Source organism: Gavia stellata, chromosome 1 (genome assembly GCF_030936135.1).
Source record: "Gavia stellata isolate bGavSte3 chromosome 1, bGavSte3.hap2, whole genome shotgun sequence".
NCBI classification, from domain to species: domain Eukaryota; kingdom Metazoa; phylum Chordata; class Aves; order Gaviiformes; family Gaviidae; genus Gavia; species Gavia stellata.
This window is the reverse complement of record NC_082594.1, coordinates 33,218,037-33,228,819: the sequence shown is the minus strand read 5'-3', so window position 1 is coordinate 33,228,819 and position 10,783 is coordinate 33,218,037. Positions and strand designations below refer to the sequence as shown.

Genomic DNA, 10,783 nt, shown 5'->3' with positions numbered 1-10,783 from the left:
AAATGTTAATACCTTTCTTCCTCAACAGTCTCTGACTGAGCAAAGTTATTCCAAAGCATTACAGATTGAGCACAGCCTAGTTTAGGCCACAGAATGAAAGGGAGAAAAACTTTAAAAAGAAAGAAATCACTGAGCCTTGGCCCACGTACCAGGCTATTTATTATTTGTAGTATTTCCAGAAAAAAAAGCTCCTCTGTCTGGAAAAGATTACCCACGCTGTAGATTTGTTAGGTTTGGTTTATATGCTACTTTGTAACTCTGCTACTCCAAGACACTTTCTTAGTTCCGCTGCCTTCTTCTCCAACTGCTGAATGTTCCAGTGCCATTGCCTTTTATTTGAATGGAGTTTGTTCAGTTGGCAATGCAAACGTTTTAGAATAGCATCATATCTTTTATTCTGTACCTAATAGAACAGAATAAAATTCACTTCAAAATTTCTTTCAAGTAAAACTGTTTTCATAGGTGAGTTCAGCTCACCAAACTCTTAAGTGTAGATTCTGACATTTGACCAAGTCATTCCATGTTCACTTTATAGCTACTGAAGAGACGCAGACATCTAGGAAGCAACTCATCTGACTTATTTCAGATATCTGCTTTAGGACAATATGAATCGTGCCTCTCTTTCCCACTAAGGGAAAGAAAACCTCAGTGTGGGTATCTGCTCTGTGGATGTCTCAACTTTAACAAAGTAAATCCCACTCAAGCATCTCACAGCTGTGGCAACACTCTGTACATGGAAGATTTCAGGCTCCAGAGTGAGAGCTGAGACAGGAAGAAATTTTCATTCTTTGACAAGTGTGTTTGGGTATAAATTAGAATAGCAATGAGGTAACCTAGATGGCTGTAGTAGCATCTTCACTGTTGCACTGCACTTAAAAGGGTATGTTTCTCTTAGAAAGGCAATACTGTGGCAATGCAGTACTGTATCAATTTTGCCCTCATTGCTGCCTTATGTGAAGAATGGCTGCTGCAGACAACCCTCTGAAGATTTGCATTCTAAAGTGTAAAAGCATGAAACATTCACTATTATAAAATCTGAAATAACAGGTATTCACTTCTTAATAAAAATTTGGGCTTACTTACCCTAGCTGGAATGGCATATGAATGGTAGTGTATAATTGGCCTGTATCAGAAGTAGTGTGGCCAGCAGGAGTAGGGAGGTGATCGTGCCTCTGTACTTGGTGCTGGTGAGGCTGCACCTCGAATTCTGTGTTCAGTTTTGGGCCCCTCTCTGCAAGAAGGACATTGAGGTGCTGGAGCGTGTCCAGAGAAGGGCAACGAAGCTGGTGAGGGGTCTGGAGCACAAGTCTTATGAGGAGCGGCTGAGGGAACTGGGGTTGTTCAGTCTGGAGAAGAGGAGGCTGAGGGGAGACCTCATCGCTCTCTACAATTACCTGAAAGGGGGTTGCAGAGAGGTGGGTGTTGGTCTCTTCTCCCAAGTGACTAGCGACAGGACAAGAGGAAATGGTCTCAAGTTGCACCAGGGGACGTTTAGGCTGGATATTAGGAAAACTTTCTTCACTGAGAGAGTGGTGAAACACTGGAACAGGCTGCCCAGGGAGATGGAGGAGTCACCGTCACTGGAGGTGTTCAAGGAACGTGTGGACGTGGCATTGTGGTACATGGTTTAATGGGCATGGTGGTGTTAGTTGATGGTTGGACTTGATCTTACAGGTCTTTTCCAACCTTAGTGATTCTGTGATTATTCTTGTGTCTGCTTATTGAAACGTTATTACACTGTATTTAACATACACACAGCTGCATCAGAACTGCATTGCCAGTGACTTCCTGTGAGTCTTGCTGTCTAAATTTCATGTATGACTAACTCCTTCCCTCCCTAATGTTTTATAAATTACACTGCCTTCTTTTACTGGCAATGGGTTGTCTTTCTTCATGTTGCCTGGCTCTCCACTATAATCCTTCACAACTTTTCAAGGGATGTTGTCAGATTCACTCATCTGAATAGGTGCTTGCAGGATCTGAACATCACTAGGACTGTGTTACACGACACTGAAATATCTATGATCAATATTATGTGCTTTTTTCCAAAATGCATCTCTAGCATCATTATTGGGAACTGTCTGGCACATCTGCTGAGACAGGGAGCACTAATACACTTACCGGACAGAGGGGAGGGAGAACATTGCTCTTTTTACTGGGTCTTGTGTACATACAAGTTAACCATTAGAAAAAACTGTCTGGGAACTTGTGGAATCTCCATCACTGGGTCCTCGAAGAACGGGATAGACAAGCATCTGCTGAGAATAATATAGCTGCATGCTGATGTGGGGGAAAGAGGGCAGCAAGGGAATAGACAGTCTTTTGAGCTTTTTCATATTATTTTTACATAACAATCAATTTTCTATTATTTATGAATGTCTTGAATTAGTCTTTATGACTGAAGCCTTGTCCCTACACAGGTAACCACCCGGAGTTATTGTTGACATCCCTGTCCAAGGTTGGGTACAGGCTCTGCTCTTCAAGAGATGGGTGGTGGGGCTGGTGCTCAGGAAAGGGAGTTGGGACAAGGTCTACAAGCTGCCTTAAAAGTCCATCAGTACCCTGTCGGATAAGAAGCATCCCAGTTATGAATTGATTGTAGGGTTTATTAATTAGCAATGTCAGATCACCGACTTTGCTTGGAAAAAAGGAAGCTTAGACACAAATTTCCTTGCAGAAAGACATGTCATCAATAATTTTTAACTTCCTAAAATTCAGCTGCTTTAGAAATGCATTCCAAATTACATTCCTGCATGATGTGCTTAGTTGGGGAAATCTTTGTGGGAAACCAGAAATAATACTGAGGTGAAGTGGGAGCACCAGGGCTGTAAGAGTCAGTCCATTCTGTTTGAGTGCCAGCTTAGCCATTAAGGAGGCTTTAACAGGAATTCTGTAGGCATTTAAGTATAGGGCTGTATAGGGGCAGACTTAGATGAGTACTTAAAATCATTGCTGAATCAAGGCTCCGGAAGTCCTACAGCAACAGCAAACTCATTAATCAGATGCGATGACTTGCTTGTATCTGGAGGCTCAGAAACCTGGGAGCTCATACACTCTGCAAATTTATGAATCATAGAATTGCAGAATGGTTTGGGTCAGAAGGGATCTTCAAAGATCACCTAGCCCAACCCCCTGCCATGGGCAGGGACATCTTCCACTAGATCAGGGTGCTCAAAGCCTCATCCAACCTGACCTTGAACACTTCCAATGATGACAACTTCCCTGGGCAGGCTGTTGAAGTGTCTCACCACCCTCATTGTAAAAAAAATCTTTATGTCATATCTAGTTCTACCTTCCTCCAGCCGTTTAAAACTGTTACCCCTTGTCCTGTCACTACATGCCCTGGGAAAAAGTCTTTCTCCATCTTTCTTACAAGGCCCCTTTATATATTTAAAGGCCGCAATAAGGTCTCCCCAGCACCTTCTCTTCTTCAGGCTGAACAACACCAACTTTCTCAGCCTTTCCTCATAGGAGAGGTTCTCCAGCCCTCTGACCATCTTCGTGGTCATCTCCTCTGGACCTGCTCTAACAGGTCCATGTCTTTCTTGTGCTGTAGACCCCAGAGTTGAACACAGTGCTCCAGGTGGGGTCTCACCAGAGCGGAGTAGGGGGGGAGAATCACCTCCCTCGACCTACTGGCCACACTTCTTTTGATGCAGCCCAGGATACGATTGGCTTTCTGGGCTGCGAGTGCACATTGCTGGCTCATGTCCAGTTTTTCATCTACTAATATCCCCAAATCCTTCTCTGCGGGGCTGCTCTCAATCAATCCATCACCCAGTCTGTATTGATATTGGGGTTTGCCCCAACCCAGATGCAGGACTTTACACTTGGCCTTGTTGAACTTCATGAGGTTATAAGGAGGCCAGTTACTTTTGGCCCATGCAGTGCTAGAAGCTGAGAATCCACGTAATATGTAAAAGTCCTATGACAAGAGCTGAAGTCTTGAGGTGGGGTCAGTCTGCAGATTAAGACACCTAGCTTTAGAGGTGTATGTGTGACCTACATGTCTACATTCCTGTTTTGATCAACAGAAATCTAGCCAATGCATACTATAAAGTCTAGAAAGACCAGATTATGCAGTTCACCCTACTGCAAACACCTACATATGGCCAACTGAATTCATCTCTAGAATACATCAACTGCACTGACTACACCTCCAGTGATTATAATGGGAACCTGTCTGACTCATGTGTAGTCACCTGCATTCAAACAACCACACTTAGGTGTCGTCAGTCTGTAGGTGAATCCCACCACTGCAGCTCGACGGAACCTCATCCATGTGTCTAGTATCTCACTTTATTCCCATGCTTAGCTTGAGTATTCTTTCCTGAGTTGTGCTGAGGACTGCTAGGTATTAACGTCACTGCCTGACCATTGTCAGTTTTTATATTAAAAATTGGATTGTCTTCCAGAGAGCTCTTAATAGAAAATAATACCTTAAAAGATTCCATTTTTCAACCTGCTTACTTCCGAGACAAAAAGATCGTATAATGCAAACAACTGAAGAACAGGTTAACCTTCACTATTTAATTAAATTAATTTTGATAACAGACCAGAACATTATTTTTAGGCTGCCTAATTTCACTTCAGGTTTAGAGAACTTTCTTAGGAGGATGTTGCCTTGATAATAAAATATTTCCTCAGATGCTGAATAGCATAGACCTATTCTAAAGTGACTGTATTTTGCTTTTCAGTTTAAAAATTCTCTGCTGTTCCCTATCACATGAAAAATGATCCTTTTTTCCTCCTACATTTTACAATGGGCAATAGGGCTAACCTTAGATCAGTTAACCTTTATATTATCAAGCTTTGTGCATTAAATTTTGTGGCATTTATTTGAACTAAGAAGATAAATGATGTGAAATTTCCAAACTAAAAACTATCTAGATATAAAAAATATTTTAGTAAGGAACAAAATGTAAAATATAGTTAAATTCTTTATAAGAGAAGGTTTTAACTATTTATCAGAATTTTATCTTGGCAGCTAATTAGGAGCTGCTGTGTTATCCCTAATTTAATGTCAGCTCAAATTAAGGAGATTCATGGGAAGCCCATTTTCTTGATGCAATTGATTCTCCCATTGATGAGTTATCAGGAACCATGAGACAAGTTATGAATAATCAAGTCAGCAGTGAAATTTAAAGTATTCCAAAAGTATTACAGAAATAAAAAAACATGTATTTTGCTTTACTACCATTCAGTGACCTCTTTCTTTTCAGGACATCATTCCAAAAGTTCACAGCTGAACTCCTTCTTAAAAGACTTAAGAAAAAATGTTCTTAACTTCAATTTTTCTCATGATAGCAATTAAGTTCTGAATTTTAGAAAGACTATCAGTATCAAGAATTTAAGATAGCATGGTTACTGTGTATACTTGAATAATGTGGGGCCAGCAACGATGTATAAAGTACTTTAAAGTTCATTTGCACAATCTATATTCTGTCAGGGGAAGTATAATTATATTTTATTCAAATGACTCACCTCAATTTCTTTTCTAAGCTTAGCATGCATTTTCTTCTCTTCTTCCAGCAAATCTGTTTTTTTATTGATGAACTCTTTCAATGTTGTGATTTCCCTTTTTAAAAGTGTAATTTCTTCCTGCAGATGTAAGTCAAGATACAGAAATCCCCTCCTTAAAAAGTTGCACAGTACATCTATTAAACTTATTAAGAATGTCACATTTTAAGTCTCAATTCATTAATAGAGATGAGATAAAGATCTATAATAAACAATTTCACATTAAAATAATTAATAGTAATTAAATTAGTAATAATTTAAGACTGTAATTAAAATTAATAATTAAAATAATTTATATCATGGCTTTAGATACTTAAGAAGATATACTCTTGATCTGAAATATGCAAACACTACAACAATACAGGAATTTGAACTCATTTTCATGGGCTTAATTTTAAAATGTAATTTATTGCAAAATCAAAGAATATTTAATGTAATATTTGAGATACATTTTTCTTTCTCAGAGGGATGTACAATGTTAATGAGTCTTTATTTATCAGTATTTAACGATTTGCTTGTACAACCAAATTTTCATCAATATACGTGAATAGAGTACCACCAGATTTTCAATAACGCAAGTTGCATCGGAGTTGAAATTTGTGACCCCATTTCAACTTCGTACGTGTTCATCTGTTGGTGAAGTTCTATGGTGAAAAATTCCTACATGGTAGTTTTTAATAAGTATTGCAATCAGGGTCAAGTAAAAACAACAGTGTTAGACTAGAACACCAAAACAAATATATTTTTCCTCTTTCCTTCTTTTTACCACCATCTCATCAAATCTACCTCCTGTTGGCAAACAGCTCAACTGCAGTTTGTTACCTGACAGCAAAGTTAAAGGAATACTGTGCTCTTACATGAAAAATGTAACAACATGGCAGTGTTCCACAGAATTCTGAAAAGTGTCCATGTAAGTTTATCCAACCACCCAAAGAAGTCTACAAATAGTTTGGCAATGATACAGTTTAATTTACAGCTCTGTAATTTTTTTCATAGCCAAGTTCATTCAACCACATAGAATGAACCTGACTTTTACAGTAATATACAGATAATAATGGCTGATTTTTTTTTTACTGCATACTGAAGTCAAAATATCTTCAATTAATGTATTATTATAAGTTATCTATATTCCCCGTATTCAGTCCCTCATGAAACGTAAATATATTAGACAAAATAATCATATTAGCTAAACTATGGCAAAATTATTTCACACAAAAAGAAAAGAATCAAAGAGGAAATATAGTACCTGCACTTGTTTTATAACAGATCCTTCTGGGTTCTGGAGATCACGCATTAACTCCTCTTTCTTTGTCCTTAATTCTTTAACAACAGCTTTCTTTTTAGCAAGCTCAATCATAACTGGCATTTTACTTTCCATCTCCCAAAAGAGATGTTTATGAGCCTTTATTTTTTCCCGATATTCATTATTTCTTGCAAATGTCATCTCAAACTCTTCTTGTACTGTTTCTGCATCACGCCTCAGCTTTAAATTTTCAGAATATAGGGCTCTGACTTGGGCCTCCAGATTTTCACAGTGATATTTTGTCACTTCTATGGCATCATCTTGCAGATATATTTCCCTTTCTGTCGTCTTCATTTCTAACAGAACAGAATCCATTTCTTTTTCTAGTTCCTGAAACTTTGCCTGTAAAATATTTCAGTGTTCACTTAAGAAGATTTTTTGAGAGGATACTAGGTATCTAGTTAAACACTGTAATTTATATTTATCAACAGAGTCTTCTTTTTTACTTGTTTAATCTGGCTTGAATGAAAGATAATTACAGTTCCATTTCCTAAAAGCATCACCTTAGAGGCACAATGCAAGAATGCTATCTTAGACTTCTCCCCTTAAACTGAGTCTAAAATATGAAATAAAGTATCCTTGAAATTACTTTAAATTCCTTGTATTTGCAACATACATAGGACATGACAGATCAAACCCAATCCTAATCTTTGTTTAGAGCTGAAATCTGCTTAAATCCTAATCAAACTAAAAATAACTAATGATGCCAAAAATCACTTACAAACCCACACAAACACATAGATGGGTGTTTGGGGTGATAGAGCTTAACTAACCTCTTCTACTGATGTTTTTAATCCCGCCTTCATCACAGCAGTATTTGAGAGTAGGATTAATCCCAGCTATTTTTAACTCCCTAAGAAATATGCATCTAGTCATAAAAAGGCCTCTACATCTTCTCACTGGTGAGAAGTGAACATCTCCAGTAAGTAGTACTTCAACCCGTCCTAAGAAATCATAGAATCATTTAGGTTGGAAAAGACCCTTGAGATCATCGAGTCCAACTGTAAACCTAACACTGCCAAGTCCACCACTAAATCATGTCCCTAAATGCCACATCTACACGTAAATCTAAGATGGGAGGGCTGAATCGCTGCCTCAGAAATGTATCTCTCTCTTTGATGACTACCAAGGGAGCCTAGATGACTAATACAGCCTTAACATCTGACTTGCAAGTGATGTAAGCTAGCTATGATGAATCCCACCCAAAGTAACAGCCAACAGTAGTGCATTAAGTGAGAGAATTAGCATCATGATTTATGTCACCTATTATCTTTTCCTTAATGGAAGCATTACAAGTGCTATGAAATCTCTTATTCAATGTCTTGAACACTTTAAGACATTATTAACTGTTAAGAAAAAAAAGTTTCTGCGTACCTTTTAATTTGGAAATCTTAGGCTACCGTTTTAGCAGGATTTGTATCAACTGCCAGCCACCATTTACTGAGGACAGGAAAGCGGAAGATCTTAATGGCAAAGATCTTCAATTTTGGAAATGAAATTATTGTTTTCCGTGTCTTCTGTGACATGCACACATGGGAATAGGTGTAAAGATGAAAAAGCAGTTCTGCATTCTGACTTTAAGTTCCTATTTATTTAACTTTGCTATTCTGCTAACATTAATGTTTGTATGGAATTTCCTAGGGTTTGGGCTTTTTTGAAAGAAAAGGAAAAGGTGTGGAAGAAGACGACACATGAGCTAACTTAATTACCTAGGGCTCTAAAGTTCTGTGGGGTTTTGTTGAAAACAGATACCCTTGTTTATATTGTTTGTTCACAAATTAATTGCTGCAGCATCATCATACTATATTATGGGATGGTAGATAATTAGGAGAAAGCTTCTTGTAAGGTGTGGCCAGTCAATTCACATTCCTAAGCATTAAAAGTTTTCACTGCTCCTTCAGAGAAGTTATCTTCGTACAAAATTTTAAAACCTCCATTATTTCAGCTGTAGGGCTATTCACAGATGTTATAACTGGAACTCTACTATCTCCATTTGCATTCTCCCATGCTCATAAATGCCTGAATGCTATTGGGTCTTTCCTCCAACTTAAATGTCTCTCAATAGAAATTTGATCTCAAAGGTTAAATAATAATTGAAAGCTTAATAATTTCTGTGAGAGATTAGAACAGAAATTATTACATAGCCTTCACGAAAACTACATGTATCCAGTGTTCTACAAAATATTACTATATAAAACCAGTAATTAATGACTATTTAAGGACACACACTTCAAACACACAGAAAAAAGTATTTTGTATGAAAAAGATGCTAAGAAAAAATTATAGAGTCTTGTCAAAATCTGCCCAAAAGAATGCTTTTAAAATCCTTTTTTCCCATTGATTTCTCAGGAAATCACTACGAAAAATTCAAAGAGCTCTAACTTTGTGTTGAGTTTTTGTGGGTTTGCTATCTCAGTGTTCTTTGGGGTTTGGTTTGTTTTGGTTTTTTTCAAATAAAAAAATAAAAGCTTCTGCTCTAACCTCTAATGAAGTCTTAGCTATGTTGCAGACTTACAAATAACTATACACATTAGGCTAAGCCTAAATGCCACACACAGGAACAGAAGAGCTGCCTTACATTTAAATGCAAACACCCAGAAAAAACAAAGTACCACCAGCTTCTCTTGTTCATAGGAATATTTCCTCATCTAATGAAAAAATTAAATTACTTAAACTACTCCAAACAAGGCTTATTACCTGCAGTTGGAGAAGAACTGTTTTGCTTTTTTCTATCTCTGATGCTTGTGAATGCTGCCGCTCTGCAACTTGTTTTACGACTTCAATTAGTGATGGAGAATTTTGCTTGGCCATTTTAGGCAGAAGTGCAGAACTATAAGGACATAAAAAAGAAGTGAATTGTTTTATCACCATTCTACTTAATTCCTAAATGTTAATGAAAGAGAACAATATTAAGGCCTTTCCTATGGGACCCCAGATCAATACATTATTTCATTTGGTTCATTTTTTATTAACAAGAACCGGTTACTGATGGGTGGTTGCTCAAATCAAGCGATCGAGAATTAGAACCCTCTCATGCAGAGCTTTGTAAAATAAAGTATTGCAATGTTCTTCTGGCTTCTCCACAGGTCAGATCCTCAGGTTGTGAATATAGTCATAGCTCTTAAAAGCATCTTAAGAGCATCTGAAATGTATGAGAGCATGTTCTCGTATTTAGCCTGAATATTTACATTATTGCAGTTACCATACTGCAACTGCCTACTATATTAACTACTAAATTATCCTTAATGTAGGATAAACAACGTTGACAAAGCTGACACGTTCGAAGTCACAAACTAGTATCACTGTAAAGATTACACACACACACACACACACCCCCCCAGTGATTACAAAGTATTTAGTACTGGTTTTGTATAAGTACCAGTACTATGAGAATAAGTTAATGAAAAAAATCTGTATTGTTATATAAAGTGACATCGAACTCTCAAGAAAATACAGTGAGTCTGACACAAGCGCCTCTTCAGGCCCAATATATTAAATGGCACTCAGATGACCCACGAACTGGGCCTGAACGTTGTTAGTCCTGACTAGGAAACCGCATCTGTCATTTTATGTTTAGGGCTGTTGCAACGCCTGTCCAGGCACCCCTCACTTCTCCCCTCCGTCCCGCTCAAGCACCCCACACCCCCCAACACCCAGCAGGCCTGCCCCCTCGGCACACAGCCCCAACCCCTCCAAGGGCACTGAAACGCGAACAGGGCAGAGCCAGGCGCCCGAGCACGACAAAAACACCCCCCTTCGCTACCAACCCCGCGGCCGCCGGGCGAGGAGGGCGAGCAGCGCCGGCCGCTCCCTCACGCCGTCGGCCGCCCCTCAGGGGGGCTGCAACGCCCGCCCCCGCCCCTTCCCGCCCAAACCGCGGCGCGCTCAGGGAGCGTCGGCCAAGTGCCGGCCCCGCGGCGCGGCGTGCGGGGCTTAGGGAGCGTCGGAGAACTTCAGCGA

General features: G+C 38.9%; 1 protein-coding gene across 1 annotated transcript; it reads right to left on the bottom strand.

The window, feature by feature from the left end:
- Nucleotides 1–224: 224 nt before the first annotated feature.
- Nucleotides 225–10,621, bottom strand: CCDC122 (coiled-coil domain containing 122). The gene is made up of 5 exons (XM_059822365.1): nucleotides 10,591–10,621; nucleotides 9,521–9,653; nucleotides 6,767–7,165; nucleotides 5,485–5,601; nucleotides 225–403 (listed from the first exon to the last, which is right to left on the bottom strand). The coding sequence occupies exons 2-5, from the start codon at nucleotides 9,632–9,634 to the stop codon at nucleotides 239–241; spliced, it is 795 nt and encodes a 264-aa protein (XP_059678348.1). The 5' UTR covers nucleotides 9,635–9,653; nucleotides 10,591–10,621; the 3' UTR covers nucleotides 225–238.
- Nucleotides 10,622–10,783: the final 162 nt, after the last annotated feature.

Excerpts from the sequence above, each read along its gene's own strand:
- CCDC122 (XM_059822365.1), bottom strand. The coding sequence starts at position 9,634 with ATGGCCAAGCAAAATTCTCCATCACTAATTGAAGTCGTAAAACAAGTT. Across the intron at positions 5,602-6,766 it reads CTGTTATAAAACAAGTGCAG|GAAGAAATTACACTTTTAAA; the intron begins GTACTATATTTC and ends TTACATCTGCAG. Across the intron at positions 404-5,484 it reads AGCTTAGAAAAGAAATTGAG|GTACAGAATAAAAGATATGA; the intron begins GTGAGTCATTTG and ends CTGTTCTATTAG.